The sequence below is a fragment of the Elephantulus edwardii genome, unplaced genomic scaffold (genome assembly GCF_000299155.1).
Source record: "Elephantulus edwardii isolate Elephantulus edwardi_28Jun2011 unplaced genomic scaffold, EleEdw1.0 scaffold00034, whole genome shotgun sequence".
In the NCBI taxonomy this organism is placed as follows: Eukaryota; Metazoa; Chordata; class Mammalia; order Macroscelidea; family Macroscelididae; genus Elephantulus; species Elephantulus edwardii.
The window spans coordinates 18,604,654-18,621,324 of NW_006399784.1; the positions used below are offsets into that span (position 1 = coordinate 18,604,654).

Sequence of the window (16,671 nt, forward strand, 5' to 3'; positions counted from 1 at the left end):
GCACATGATCAAGGAGTTAAATACAGTGGCTGGGTGGGTATGAACTTCTAGCCTTTCAGTTCATAGTCCTAGACTTCACCATTGCACCAACTAGGCTTCTTGGCTTTGTATTAAGTATTTGTTGTTGTTGTTATCCAGTGACTTTTGAGTTGCTTGGAAGTTGCTTCCATTAAATGTTGTGACAAAAACTCACTTGCTTTTGAGCCTGCATCACTTGGTCACCATCTGACCTCCAGTTTTTAGGATGTGAGCCAGCAGCCTGCCATCTGATCTGACAATTTTGGGTTCATCAGCCCCTTCAGCTATGTCAATGAGAGGAAGCCTCCAGCTTGATACTTGACCCATAGATTTGGGATTTGCTAACTTCCACTGCTGTGTGAGCCATTTCATTGGGATAAAGCTCCTTCTCACCTCCATATACTTGCTTCACTAGTTTTGCTTCTCTAGGAAATTTACTGTAAGACATGGACTGAGTATAAATCCCAGTGGGGGTAGGTTTTTTTCAATCAACTAAAACATTTGATCCCACTATACTTTAGTAGAAGAAATTTGACACTTTTAACACTGATTTAACAAGGCCATGAAATGGCAAGACTTAAAGAAGAATTCATATTATTTAATTGCAAATGTTCATCTAGCATGATAATTGGAGATGGGGTTGGCCAAGCTACACAAATACATATTAGAACTTTGGTCTAAATCTGTTACAATGAATAAAGAAAAAAATGTTAAACAGATAATCTCTATGGGTTTTCTAGTTTCACACTCTATAGATAAGTGCTAGCTACATTATTAATGTATTTTGAATATGGAAAACTTACTTGTTAAAGTTTAAACTTCAGATAAATTACTCCTGTAAACCTAGGTCCTTGGATCCTAAAATCTGGGAAGGTGGGCATTAAAGAGTTCAATTTCAAAAGCCAGTTTTTCTGAGCAATTTTCACTCTTGAATTTTTTTTTTTCAAGTGAGAGAATGTAATTCTCCTCCATCCACTGCCTCCCATCTGACGACATTCCAAATCTAGATTGTTCAGCCTTTGTCTTCCTGTCAGTTTTTCCTCTTTAACCCAAAACATCCATTAAGTGAAGATTCACTGATTATAATAAGCATGACATCCTTTTATGCATACTGGCTTGAGGTATGTCAAACAGGCACTTGTGATTACTGACCTTGGCAGCATAAACTGGTATACTCTTTCTCAAGAGGAACACATAACAGTCTTAGAAACATGTACATACATACATACATACATACTTACACACATAGTGGAGAGGAAGTAAAGAGTGTTGCTATTGTTGTTATGTGCTGTTGAGTCGCCTGTGACCTTTAGCGACCCTATGTACAGCAGCTCCGAACCCTTCCCTGTCCTGAGCCTGTCTCACTAATTCTGACACACCACCCCCCATTGCCCCAGTTACTGTACCAATCTATCCCATCCAGGGTCTTACTTTACTGCACTGTCCTCCACTCTTCTGAACATGATGTCCTTTTCCAAGGACCAGTCTCTTGTGGCAATGTGCCCACAGTATGTAGATGGAACTTCAAAATCCTAGTCTCTAAGGAGAAACTTGGGTGTCACTCTCTCCAAGAGAGACCAATTTGTTTTCTTGGTTGTCCATGGTATGTTCAAGACTCTTCTCCAGCACACAACTTTAAGGCATCGATTCTTCTTATCATCCTTAGTCATTGTCCAGTTCTCTGATGCATAGCAAGTAACTGAAAAGACCATGGCCTGGATTAGGAACACCTTAGTCTGTAGACTGACATCGTTGCTTTTCAGTACTCTGGAGAGATCCCAGACAGCAGGTTTTCCCCAGTGCAATTCGTCTTTTGCGTTTCTGACTGGTAGTGTTAAGAATGTTGTTTGTGGAGGTGAGCAAGCTCTGACTATTAATAATCTCAATCTCTTCTCCATCTATCATGGTGCTTTCAACTGGCCCAGTGGTGAGAATCTTTGTTTTCTTGATGTTCATATATTGTGGGGTTTTTAATCAATGCCATAAAGCATGGATTAATTGTTGAACAGAAAACCAATTTGTTCTGTAATTCTGTAATCTTTCATTAGAATCACAATCAAAAGTTTAAAAAAAGTGTGAGAGATATATATATTCAGGGGGCTTCTAGTTACAGCATAATCTAAAAGAAGAAAGTAATGGTGGAAAGAAGACTATGAATAATCATATTAGTGGGTGTTCATTGAAAACTGTATGATGCAAAAGAATTACTAGCTAAAGTATTTCACTTCAGGGGTTTCACTGAATAAATGTAGTTCCATACATTATTTTCTTGACTTATGAAAATATTTGTTATCTTCAATAAGGACAGGGGAGGTCTACTGTGGTGCTATTACGGGGGAAATGATTTTTTTAACCTATTTTGTTAGCCTACTAATGTTGTGGTGACTAAAACAACACCCTTAATCAAGCAAGGTGGAGACTGTGACAAAAGTGCAGCACAGGGTGAGGTTCCTATCAGAAGGTTGTTATGAGCCATAGTTAACTTGATGGCACCTAACAACAACAACAACAACAACAACAACAACAACAACAACAAATTTTCTAATTTTGTTTGCAATGGATATGAATAACTTCCCCAACAAAGTAAATGTTTCACTTGTTAATATGTTATTTTTAAAAAAAGTTATTTTGTACTACTAGGAATCATTAATATATTTAGGTTGTTACTGAAAGAAACATAATCACACTGGTCAGGTTCAAATCCCAGAAGAGATTCCAATTATAAGAAAAGAATAACTTATTGAAATAAAACAACTGTATATATTAGAACATTATTTTTTTGGTGGTTGTTTTTAAAGATTCAAAAGACAAATTGTAAGTCTTCAGAATACTAAAATATTTTCTTATCATTTTAAATTATGAAGAGCCAGGGACACAAGGTACTGCAGCAAACACTTTTAATAAGAATACAAAATTCACACCAGAGGCACATTCTGGGGAATGTAAATGAACTATCACAAGAATAAAATAAGGCTCTCTCAGAGTACAAATATACAGGAAGGAATGATTTAAAATGGGTTTATGGTTTACAATCACATTACATTGCATTAAGCACTGAAAACAGGCATATTAATTAAAAAGCCAGCTAAAAGGCATCTGAACATATAGAACAAATCTTACAGTCCACAAAATTTGTGTATAATGGTAATTTTAAGTAATTCATTTCAATACAAAAGAAATAAACGTGTGAAAGACAACTCTCAAAATATTAATTTATGTCTATGACAAAAATGACAAGAACTTTACATTTAATAAAGGTTACACTTCTGACAGAACCACATGGTGGACAAATCACCCCATAACACATAATCAACGTTCCTCAACTACTACAACGGTACTGGCCTTTCACATCTCTTCTTGTGTTACCATCACACTACCCTACATTTCCTTGCCGTTGCCCAAATGAAAAATAAAACAACCAAACAACAAAAACCCAACAGTCCCAGTTTCTATTCCTCAAGAGGAATTAAGAAAAACAAACCAACCCCCCCAAACTCAAAAGTTGATTTCACCATGAACTCTAAGCAAAACATGGTTTAATGAGTACAAAGAAACCCAAAATTTTACACAATGTTCCTTTCTGAGGAAGGAAGAGACACATTAAACATTATTTGAAATAAGTTTCTTTATGGATTATGTACATTGGTTGAACAAGAATTACTGTATCTGAGAAGGCACATATCTGTGATTTAAGGCTTAAACGGTACTGTTACGTATGGAAGTCAGTAAGAGCAGTCTAGGAATACACTCCTATAAAAATGGAATTTACCCCAAAACTAATTTTTATAAGCTCAGATTTCTACTCTAGAAACTGTTGAGAATCTCTATTCCCAAGTCTACCTGTCATAAAATTTTCCTAAGACAGTTTCATTATGAATCAAAAGAAATTGCTAACATAACCATTCAATGACTCTGGGTAATGCAAATCCATAAGCTTCAAGATCTCACAAAATGACAGTGTGATTCCTGCATCTTTAAAAAAAGTTTACACAAACTTACAGACTTATGGTACAGACTTATTTTTAAAAAGGTATTTGCCACAACTCCACAAGTCAACCAGTCATTCATGAGAGCTGCTGCCTCTGTGTGGATGCTGCAGGAACACCATAGAATTTTACTCTGCAAAATAGTTTCTTTATTTCTTTAAGACAATACATGAAAAGGAATCTCTTAAAGACGTTTAATATATTCATATACAAAATATCTGATGTTGATACAAATCATGTAAACCTCCCTTTGGAAAAGCTACCACCGGCCCTCATGTCCAGGACCAAAAACCTTGACATTTTTATCTTTTCAGTGCAAATCTATATTGGATGTTTTCAGATGTACAGAAATACCCATTGACCCTCACCATACAAAAGGATTTCTCCAGAAGGAAAATTATTGTGTCCAGATTATACAAATTGTCTTTAAATTAAAACCACTCAAATTCCTATCCAATTGAACAGTTCAATTGTTAAAATATGAAAAAGGGAAAATTAAAGCTGTTTGTGCAAGAATCACTACAACAGTTGCCACCCCAACTCTGCTTAATTGTGATTAGGTTTGTTTAGAAATAGAGAAGTGTGACTTTCGCCAGGTAGGATTACTGTTCTTCAAGCCAAGACGGGGCATCTACTCCAGGAGTTTTTAACTTGATGTGGAACTGTTTAAGTGTCTGTTCAAGCTGCTTCTGATTCCCAGCAAAGTATGCGGCAATGGCATTGTGGAAAAGGACCAACTGATTGTGTAACACTTTAACCTGTGGATAAAGCAGAGTTAAAGACCGAGGATTAACACTAGTGACAGAGAGAAATGAGGCAATGGGATTTATCATAGGCTTTAATTAAACCATGAATCTCCCAGAAGAAAGGCTGTTTTAATAATGATAAAGCACACACGGCGCTGTTCACAGCCTTGTAGGATCCCAAAGTGTTCGATAATTTTCCACTCTCCCCCACCTCCAATTAAAAGAGAGAAAAAAAGAGTCTAAAAACAGGTCAGTTTAGGAGGCTAAAGATACTCTGCTAACCATTTTAGAGTATTATTGAGGGCATTAATTAAAAATATCACTATATGCTTCTTCAAAGTATATTCAATGAGATAGCAAACAGAATTGTTGTTATGTGTCAAGTTGCCTGCAACCCATAGTGACCCTATACACAGGAGCCCTAAACCCTGCTCTATCCTGTGCCAATCCGACTGTCTCTGACACACCTATCCTCATTACTCCAGTGCCTGAATCAATCCACCTCATTGAGGGTCTTCCTCTCCTGTGCTGATCTTCCACTCTCCCAAACATAACGTTCCTGTCCAAGGACTGGTCCCTACTTGCAACATGTCCAAAATATGTCACTCAAAGCTTCAGAATCCTTGCCTCCAAGGAGCAGCCTGGTTTAACCCTCTCTAGGATAAACACACATGTTCTCCTAGCAGTCCATGGTATATTCAATACTCTTCTCCAACACCACAGCTCAAAGGCATCACTTCTCTATCATCCCTAGTCATTGTCCAGCTCTCTGATTCATAGCAAGTGACTAAAAAGACCATGGCCTGTATCAGGCGTGCCTTAGTCTCCAGACTGACATCACTGTTCTTCAGTACTCTGAAGAGGTCCCTAACAGAAGACTTTCCCAATGCAATATGTCTTTTAATTTCCTGGCTGCTCGTGCTAAGAGCGTTGACTGTGGAGCCAAGCAAACTAAAGCTGTTAACAATCTCAATCTCTTCACCATCCGTCCTGATGCTGCCAATAGGCCCAGTGGTTAGAATCTTTGTCTTCTTGACATTGAGCCTCAATTCATACTGAAGGCTGCAGTCCTTGACCTTCTGCAGCAAGTGCTCCAGGTCCTCTTCAGTTTCAGCAAGCAGGATTGTGTCATCTTCAAAATGCAGATTGTTGATGGACCTTCCACCAATCCTGATGCCACACTTCTCCTCACACAGCCCAGCCTCCTGAATAATCTGTTCTGCACAGAGGTTGAAAAGATGTAGAGCTAGTACACATCTCTAGCACACACCCTTCCGAATTTTGAACCATGCAGTGTTTCCTTGCTCTGTTCTGAGTTTTGACAACTGCCTCTTGGTTCAAGTATCGGTTTTGCATTAGCACGATCAAGTGTTCTGGGATTCCCATTCTTTTCAGAATCAGCCACAGTTTGTTATGGTCCACACAGACAAACGCCTTTGCATAATCAATGAAACACAGATAGACATTCCTCTGCTATTTCCTGCTTTCAGCTAAGATCCATCTAACATTAGTTAAGTATCCCTAGTACCACGACCCCTTCTAAAGCCAGCCTGAACTTCAGTCAGTTCTCTGTTGATGTGCTGTTCCTGTTGTTTTTGGATAATCTTCAGTAGAATCTTGCTTGCATGTGACATCAATGATATTGTTCAATAATTTCCACAGTCTTGGGTCACCTTTCTTTGGGATGGGAACAAATATAGATCTCTTCAAGTTAGTTGGTCAAGTGGTTGTCCTCCAGATTTCTTAACACAGCTTGGTGAGCACATCTAGGACAGTATCTGTTAGTTGAAATATGTCAATTGGTATACCATCTATTCCTGGGGCATTATTTTTTGCTAATTCCTTCAAAGCAGCTTGAACTTCTTCCTTCATCACCACAGGCTCTTGCTCATATGTTGTTTCATTAAATTCTTGTGTCTGCCAATTCCTTTTGGTAAAGTGACTCTGTATACTCTTTCCATCTTCTTTTGATACCTCCTGGATCATTTAACATTCTGCCTAAAGCATCCCTGATTGTAGCAACTCGAGGTTTGAATTTGTTCTTCAGTTCCTTGAGCTTAAGAAATGCTGAGTGAGTTCAGCCCTTTTGATTTTCTGACTCCAGCTGCATATTTCATTGTAATATTGTTCAAAAATTTCCACACTCTGTTGGATGGTCTTTGTTTTGCTCTAGTCACACTATTTACTAGAAACTAAGTATGGAAGCATTGAGACTGTGCTCACTATCAAAGTAGGATGGATACTTTAAAATACTGTATTTCTTTGTGAAAATAGGAAAATGGCTACAAGTGTTGCCCAGACAATCAACTTACTCTAAGCTCATACGATTATCTGTTATTTTCATTTGCTTATATCTTCTATTAAGAGATGCTGTAACAAAGTGACATCTACTGTATGGCTCTTCCTTAAGGAAGCTGTCAAGGTGTCACTAAGACTTGTGAACACAGTTGTTTCATGAGGTTTTTAAATATTACAGAAAGATATTTGACCAGAAAGGATAAAATACATTCTGATCCAATACACTATTATTGATCATGAAAACTGAGTTTAAAAAAAAATTTAATGATGTGGAAATGTCTTAAATATGCTAAGTGAAAAACATGACACAAAATTTTATATATGATACCTGTGTTCATTTTATTATACAGATTCTCTTCAGTTATTTTTCTCCTCTCTACCTCAATAAAAGAAATAACAGTTTGTTGTTACGTACCAACAAGTTGTTTGTGACTCACAGTGACCTTATGTACAGTACCTTTAAACTCTACTCCATCCTGAGCCAATCTAATGGTCTCTGACACACCTATTCCTATTACCCCTGTTACTGTGTCAGTTCATCTCTTTTGAGGCCCTTCCAAACATGATGTCCTTCTCCAAGGACTGGTTCCCTCCTGCCAAAGTGCCCAATTTATGTGAGACGGAGCTTCAAAATCCTTGCCTTCAAGGAGCAGCTTGATTTTACCCTTTCTGTGACAGACCTTTTTGTGCTGTTGGTGGTGCAAGGTATGTTGAACACTCTTCTCCAGCACCACCACCACTCAAAGGCATCAATTCTTCTGCTATCATCCTTAGTCACTGTCCAGCTTTCTGATGCATAGCAAGAAACTGAAGACAATAGCTTGGATCAAGTGCACTTTAACCTCTAGACTGACATTGTGGTTCTTCAGCACACAGAGGTCTCTGACAGCTTTTCCTAATTCAGTTTGCCTTCTGATTTCCTGACTGCTGGTGCCAGAGTGTTGACTGTGGAACCAAGCAAGCTGAAATTGTTAATAATCTCAATCTCTTCTTCATCTGCCAATTAGCTCAGTGGTAAGAATATTTGTTTTTGTTTTTTTTATTTTGAGCTTCAATCCATAGTGAAGACTACCACAGTGCTCCTCAGTTTCAGTGAGGTTATGTCATCTGCATAATGCAGGTTGTTGATGAGTTCTCCAATCATGATGGTAACATTCCTCTTCATAAAGTCCAGCCTCCTGAATGATCTATTTTGCATATAGATTGACAAGGTATGGAAATAAAATGTATCTTTGACGCAGTCCTTTACTAATTTTGAACCATGCAATGTTTTCTTGCTCTGTTCTGATGACTGCTTCCTGATCCAAGTATAGGTTTTGCACAATCAAGTGTTCTGGGATTCCCTTTCTTCTCAAGGTTAGCCACAGTCTGTTGTGATCCACACAATCAAATAAATGTCTTTGAATAGTCAATAAAACACAGATAGACATTTCTCTGATACTCTCTGCTTTCAGCTAAGACCCATCCAACTTTGGCTATAATGTCTCTAGTGCCACAGCCTCTTCTAAATCCCATTTGCATGTCTGGTCGTTCTCTGCCAATAATATACTGTTCCAATTGTTCATAATCTTCAGTAGGATCTTGCTTGTGTGCATTATGAGTGATATTTTTTGTTAATTTCCACTCTGTCAGGTTAATTTTTTTTTTTTAATGGCAATAAATATGAATCCCTTCCGGTCATTTGGCCAGGTAGTTGTCCCCCAGATTTCTTGGCACAGTATTGTGAGTGCATCCAGGGCTTCATCTGTTTATTGAAATATGTAAATTGGTACTCTATCAATCCCTGGGGCCTTGTTTTTTGTTTTTTTCCTTTCCAAGTCCTTCAGAGCAGCTTGAACTTCCTCCTTTATTATCACTGCCTCTTGGTTATATGCTATTTTGTGAAATTCTTCTGCGTCAGTCAATTCTTTTTTGGTACAAGGACTTTATGTACTCCTTCCATCTTCTTTTGATGCTTCCTGGATCATTCAATAGCTATTAGTAACTCTTTAGAAAGCATAAAAAAATAAAAGCATGCTTAAGATTATAAAACTTAAGAAGTACTAAAGAGTTCTTGGGAAAAGTGAAAAGTCTCCTTTTAGTTCCATAATTTATTTCCCTTTTCACTTAGCTGACATTAACATAAAAGAAATCTCCAATTCAAAATCCATACCATCAAGAAAAAAAGGCATTTCTCCACCTAAAAAAACCTCTAACTATTAAACAAATCCCCAAAGGGGTAAAAACAGAGAAGCATGAAAAAGCAAAATGATCTGCTAAGGTATAATTTGAAAGGAAAATTTAAAAAACGAGTGACCAAAATGTAAGGCTTGATCTCCTTTCTATTTCTGAATGCATGAGTATGTATATACTCATATATAAAGGAAATGCATTCATTTGAGAGGCATACAAGACAATGGCCTAAAGCATAGAGTTTGGAATCTTGGACATCACCTACTATTTCTGTACCTCAGTTTCTTCACCTGGAAAATAAGGATACTAAAAGATGCCTACTTGGGAGAAAGCTGGGAAATCTCTTCCCATATGGTTTATAGTCTCTGAAAACCTGCTGGAGGGTCAGCAAGGAGCTAGCTCTGACTTGATGGCACATAACAACAACAAAAAAACCAACAGTGTCTGTAGGTGACTGGAGGGTGGATAATGTCTCCTGCTCAGTGGAAAATGAACTGTTGGAAGCATTGGGTGCAAGCACTGCACAAGTTATGAGGGTGCTGTGGTGGCCCGGGCGAGGGAGGTTGGTGGCTTAGATGAGGTGACTCGCAGGGGTAAGGCTGGAAGGAAAGAGCTCTGTTGGCCCTGTGGTTAAATACTTGGTTCAAATGGAAAGGGTGGCAGTCTGAAAGAACAAGCTGCCTCGCAGGAGAAAGCTGTGACAGCGTACTACTGTAATGATTACCATTTTGAAAATTCTATGGCAGTTCTGCTCCATCCTATAGGGTCACTAAGGGTTGGCACTGACCTTGGCAGCAGGCTTAAGTGAAATGTGGATATACTTTGGTAGAGGAGCTAAGAATAGTGATGTTTTGAATGAAGAAATGCTGGGTATTTGTCTTTGTATTTTCTTATATTATCTGAGATCCTTAAAAATACTGAATACACGTAACTGGAAAAAAGACTTTTACTAATGAAACGGAAATATTTCAGTAAAGCGTACTACTGTAGGTCACTAGGATTTGCAAGTAATATTAAGCTGTGTAAAGAATTTAAATCTGGTTTCATTTGTGATTTTAATCAGCATTTAACTAAGCTTCATGAAACACCAACATCTACTGCACCCTCTCACATTTTCAAACATCTGAGTCACTTCACTCGACCAGCTGGTTTAGTAAATAGAACTATGACATCACAAAAGAATTAACAAAGCTGCTTTCCTGAAAAAGAATCTTCCTGAGCCTGTTTTTATAAGATGGTTTGGAATGGTTCAGGGCAGTAACTGTGGGCTCTTATATAAGCGTGAAGATGGAAAGGTGTAACATTCCATGTGAAGGTGACACTACAGCTTATGAAGAGGCATAGCTCGCTTCCCAATTTAATACTGGGGGTGGGGAAAAAAAATCATCATTTAAGAACGGAAATTTTAGATTTGAGGAATCTTCATTGATTATAATAACCATCTAGTTTTGCATATAGAAGAAACTGAGACCCAGAAGAGTACTAAGGGATTTTCTATGTCAGATGAGTGAGTGAGATACAGCATTAGAACTAAAACTTAAGTCTTGTGACTCTGCCCTGTGCATTCTCCCTTGCACAACCCTGCCTCCCAACATGGTAAAGTCCAGACTGCAAAAAAGTATCTGGTTGAAAGAGGAAAGTTGTACTCTTCAGACTCAGGAGGTGACTGTTCTGGGTCCCAGGCACTTGTGGACCCACTGTTCTTCCAGGCATCTGCACGCAGACTACCTTGGAATCTTGGACATCACCTACTATTTCTGTACTTCAGTTTCTTCACTTAGAAAATAAGGATACTAAAAGGTGCCAACTTGGGAGAAAGTGGGGTTCAGGGAGAGAAATGGGTATTAAAGGGTCAGCTGGCCTCTGAACTGTGCTCACATTTCCTGTTCTATTGCTATTCTGAGGAATGGGAATAAAGGAAAATGAACATGGTTTAGAGGCTAGTTGACATCTTGCGTAGCAACCAGGGCCAAACCCACACAGATCTGAGCCTGCTAGATCAGTGATCCAGGCCCGTATCACAGCTAAGCATCATCACACTGCAAGCAAAGTGGTGCCTTGAACCTTGTTTTAATTATGATTATTTCTCCATATAAACTGTATTTCTGTGGGAAGAGAAGAGAACCCCACCAAATGTCTTTGATGCTATGGGAGCTAAAACCAATGAGAGAGGAAGTAAACATAATTTTTGTCCAGCAGCCCAAACTGTAGATGTCCATGGAATTAACTTTTCAATCCTCAGGGCTCTGGCACGGCTGATTCTCCTAAAAACTGTTGAAACCAAAGAAAATTTGTTTTCTTCCTTGGACCAAAATAAGAGTTTCTGTTAGCTGTGCTGCTAACCTAACAGCACTTGGTTTGAATCTGCAGTCTCTCTGTGGAAGAAAGACAGGTAATCTCCTTCCGTATGATTTTCAGCCTCTGAAAACTTGCTGGAGCATCAGCTATGACTCAGTTCTGATTCGATGGTACATAACAACAGCAAGAATGTGGTCTAAGAGGACTGTCAAGCAAGAAACAACGAAAATTAAAACATGTCTGTACAAATTAAAAACTTATCTGATCAGACATATTTAAGGCCTGCAAATCTTTTCAAGTGGAAGCTTTAGGGTTTTGGACACAAAGATAACAACAACAACAACAACAACAACAACAACAACAACAACACACAGACAAAAATCCTATCTAACACTACATGTCTGACTTTGTACAAGGAATATAGCGATAAATAAGGCATGGGGGAGCAGGAAATGACAATTAGCATGATAAATGGTACAATAACACCAGATTACCTTTTTTTTCCTTAAAAAAAGGGTTTGTGGAAGTATAGCACTTTTTTCCAACGAAGCCTGAGAGAAGGGTACTGGGACAGGACTGTCTTCACTTCCTCCCCTCTGTTCTCAAATATGGTGGATATACAGAAGGATACGGAGCCTCAGTCTAGAGACAAGGACTAGGGAAACGGGATTCACATGCACAAAAAAACCCCAAACTCATTGTTGAACTGGAACCAACTCCCAGCTGATCACCCAGTTTTCGTAGGCTGTAAATGGCATGAGAGGATACTGCCCATCTATTTTCCTCAGAGCAGCTGGAGGGTTGAATCACCTGCCTTTGATTTGGGAGCACAACAAAGACCCTTATATTGGTCACCAGAGTTTCCTGCATGTGTTATCAGGAGTGAGAAAAGAGGGCAGGTTAGAAGGTTAAGTACTGTGACGGAAGGTCACTATAATGATCTGCAATTAATCAATCCTTTCAGTATTCACATACTATATACTCTACAAAAAGGACAGCAAAGGAGAGGAAGCCTCTCAAAGACATGGACAGTGGATGTCACAAAGGGCCTGAATGTGTCAGAAATTGATGGCACAGAGTCTCTCTCTATGAGTCATATCTGACTTGGTGACATCTAACAGTAACAACAATGACAAAATCTAAAAGGAAAACGATGCTTGGTAATTTAATGTAAAAGTTTGGGCCTCATAAGTAAGGGGGCTCTTGGACTACTATTGCCACCACTTAGCCTCCTCATAAATGAAAACCCACCAGGAGCCCCAGCCAATGCCAGCTATGGCTGGTAACCAGCAGGCCCTGCAGTGGAAAGCGAAACCAGCAGAAGCCATCCCCAGTGAAACTACAAAACCCTAAGGATAATCCATCACTGCTGTTCTAAGCCACTAAGTTTGAGTGGTTAGCTACGTGGCAGGAAGTAGGTAGTACTAAGAATGCGGGATCCTCACAATTTTGGGGGGGGGAGGGAGTGGGAAGCTACAGAAAATATCAGGAAAAGGAGGAATAATGGAAAAGAAAAGAGGGTAACACAAAGAAGAAAGGATAAGTAGGAAGTAAAAGAATGGAAGAAAGGCTTATATCTGGGAATGGTGAGAATGAATTTGAAAAACTGAGAAAGAGAAATGAATCAAATGAGAGGCATAACTTCAGCCCCAAGTTCTACTTGTAGGTTTGGAGTAAACATAGTACAGTATGTCAAAAACAAAACAACAACAAAACCCAACCAACACCCCAACACCAAACAGACAAAATATAGTCCATATCTTTGAAAGCTTCTACTTCCAGGGGAGAAATAAAAAATTACTTTCCAGGAAGATCTAATAATTGCATTAGTTATAATTTGACTCTCATCACTGGCCCAAGCTGTCCATTTTTAATATTTGTTATTCACTCAAATCATGACTAAAATATCCTCATCATTAAAAATGCTGCTGTTGAGTTTATCTCATGGCGATCCCATGTACAGCAGGGGAGAGAGGTGCTGCCTAGGCTCTGATGGCTGGCTCTCTGGAAGCACGTTGTCTGTCTTCAGAGATACCCCTGGGTAAACACAAATCACCGGCACTCTAGTGAACTACTGAGTGTTAACCATTCACACCACCTTGGTTAGGTGCAAGTGAGCTCCATGCTAAGATCCCTTCTTGGAAGGAAAGAAATTAGGAGGTAGAGGCTCCAATCCTAGCTTTGACACTTCGCAGTTAGCTTCATGACAGCATGCACTGGTTACTTCTAACTTGCTTTTTGTTGTTATAAAGTGCCGTTGAGTCATAGATGACTCATAGCGACCCTATGAACGAAATATCTGTACAACTGCATAACATTTCGTTTCTCCAAGTTCATAGAATTTCTGGAGGCAAGCTATTTTGGAAAAATCTTTATCCATTTATTGAGATACCACTATCAAATTAAAACTGTAGGGCTGTTAGTTCATGAAATATTATCATGCATATTTTCTGACATGTAATAAGTACTCAGTCTTGGTGGTATAGGTTTATCTATTTTACTGTCAAATCTCCAAACTACATTGACTTTTATTAATAAAAGAAAAATTTCAAATATTTAACAATTTACTGACTTGTGAGAAAACAGGAAATCATGGGAAATTTATTTTAGTACAACAGGAAAAAAAGAGTATGTGCTAAGTAAATTTTGTGAAACAGTAGTAATTAAAATAAAGATTGCAGGGGTACACTTGACTAGCAACACTGCCTATCTCACACAGTCCTTCTGGCCAAAGGCAGAAAATGATCAGAAATAATTCCTGTATTAAAAGGTCATCTCAAATAAAATTCCAAGTGTCCCCTTCCAACTTCATGGTTCTGTGCTTCCAAAATGTATATATTTTTCAAGTACAAGTTGCTATGCCCCACAGAGTAGGATCCAGCCTACACCTGGCCTTACAGAGGGTTTCCAGATGCTGTAAATCACATGAGAAGAGACTGCCTATCATCTTTCTCCCTTGGAGCAATTAAGTATCTCTCTGGTGCTTCAAATTATTCATTTATTGAGCTCTGGTGGCCTAGTGGCAAGATGCGGTGCTGCAATTCTAACGGCACATGGTTTGAGGCCACCATGAGAGAAGGATGGGCAATCTCTTCTCGTGTAATTAACTGACTCTGAAAGCCCACCAGAGGGTCAGCTATGGGGTGGTTCCAACTCTAAATAACACAACAAGAAGAAGACCATTTTAGGTTACCAGTATTACATGTAAAGGGTTTCCTACATCCTAATCCAGAATTCTGATTAATTCCTATTAGTCTTCTTGCTCTAAGTTGACAGAAAACATTTTTAAACAAACAAAACTCCAAACCACACTCACTGCCACCAAGCTGTTTCTGTCCCCTGGCAGCCTCACGGTGGGTGTGAAGAGCATAGAAAAACTCCAGGGCTGGTCCCAGCAGCCATCTTCCCAGAAGCTGACTGACAAGCCTTTCTTCTACAGCACCACTGGATGGGAGCCGTCCTTTAAGTCAGTCTAATATTAAAAATCCACCTGCCTCAGCATCTACCAAGAAAACACAGAGCTATTCTAATGAAGGCTACCACCAGAGTTCATGTCTTCTTACACAGGTGAGGTTGGAGTTCAGGAACAAATATCTCTGGCAACATGCAAGGCAATAAGAATAAATTATTTAAATAAAATAGTTTAGCTACCTCTTATTTGATCTTACTATATCACAATCTTTTCTAAAACTGAGCTCACAATCACCAGTTACCAGTGTAAATGTCCCTTCTAGGGGGTAGACAGTTGGTGAGTGGTCAAAAATACAGAGGCCAAGATGTTTTTACAGAGGAGAGAAAATGTCCTGCATGATCTTAACAAGAAAAGAATTTCTAGAACAAGCGAAAAGAATTGAAAAGATAAAGAATCCCTACAAACTAAAATAAAATTAAATTAAAATGGGGAGAAAATGTAAATGTGCGTTTCATAGTTGGAAGAAATAAGATCACTAATTATCTGAAAAGATACCCAATCTCATTAGAAAACAGAAGATGCAAATGAAAACTAACATGGGATGCTACTGTAAACTCTCTACATTGAACTTAAAACCCATTGCCACCAAGCTGATTCCAACTCATAACAACACTGATGGAGCAGAATTTCCCACAAGGCTTCCGAGGCTGTAATCCTTACAGAAGAAGGCTGCCATGACTTCGTCCATGGAGTCACTGGTGGGTTCACACTGCTCTGTCACCAATAAGGGCATCATATACACTGTTAACTGGTATAACAATTACAAAATTACTTTTGAAAGCTGCATATTCTATACGGTATATATATAGTAAGATGAAAGATGCATATAGTATATGGGACAATTCTTTCTAAAATCTGTCCTACAGAAACTTGTAAATGTGCCCATGAACTCCAACTTGTTGCTGTCAAGTCTGAACCCACTCCTCACTGACCCTCCACTGGATTTTCAGGGGCTGTAAGTAGCACAGAAGACTGCCCCTATTTCTCCTGAGGAGCCAATGATGGATTTGAACTGCCAAAGAGGCACAACATATGGCTTGGCAGCTCAATTTCCTACAGACCACCTGAGGTATGTATAATTATGTTCAAAGCCGCACTTTGTTTTAGGCTTAAAAAACAGATTCCAAATTTTATTTACAGAATGTCTCTTTATGAGAATACCATCCAGTAGTGAAATGGACAACTTATAGCTACTTTGATAAATGATGATAGTTACAGAAAGGCTTCAGGCCTTTTGTTCAGAGGGTCGCTATGAGTCGTGCTCTACTTGATGGCAATCAACAATAACAACAACAATATAGCTACAGGCATTGATAGGCAAAGCAAAACAAGCTGTAAAACACTGTCATCGCTCAATTACTTAAAAATAACGGTTTAAAGATTTTTTATTTCTGTGAAGATTGCACATCATATTGTTTTTTCATACAATTTTTCAAGGACATTTTGCTTTAAAATATAAAAAAAATTCCACTTTTTAATGTAATCAATGAATTATAATGTCTGACAAACTCCTTAGGAATCTCTGCTGTCCTAGTGGTAAAGAGTTGCACTGCAAACCTAAATGTGCTCTGAATCCAACAGCTAGCTGCTCTGTAGGAGAAAGACGGGTTATCTCCTTTCGTACAATTTACAGCCTCTGAAATCCTGCTGGCAGGTCAGCTATGAGTAGGTTCTGATTCAA

At 38.7% G+C, this 16,671-nt stretch overlaps 1 protein-coding gene across 4 annotated transcripts in view; it reads right to left on the reverse strand.

Annotated features, from left to right (window-relative positions):
- Positions 1-4,168: 4,168 nt before the first annotated feature.
- The window catches only part of ARFIP1 (ADP-ribosylation factor interacting protein 1), a 186,634-nt gene continuing 174,131 nt past the window's right edge, over positions 4,169-16,671 (reverse strand). For 2 of the 4 annotated variants that reach the window (XM_006884465.1, XM_006884468.1), the window contains one exon: positions 4,169-4,762. In XM_006884465.1, the coding sequence (XP_006884527.1) occupies positions 4,607-4,762 (156 nt within the window). In that variant the 3' untranslated portion in view covers positions 4,169-4,606. The remainder of the gene's footprint in view (positions 4,763-16,671) is intronic. The other 2 variants (XM_006884467.1, XM_006884466.1) reach the window with 1 other exon arrangement.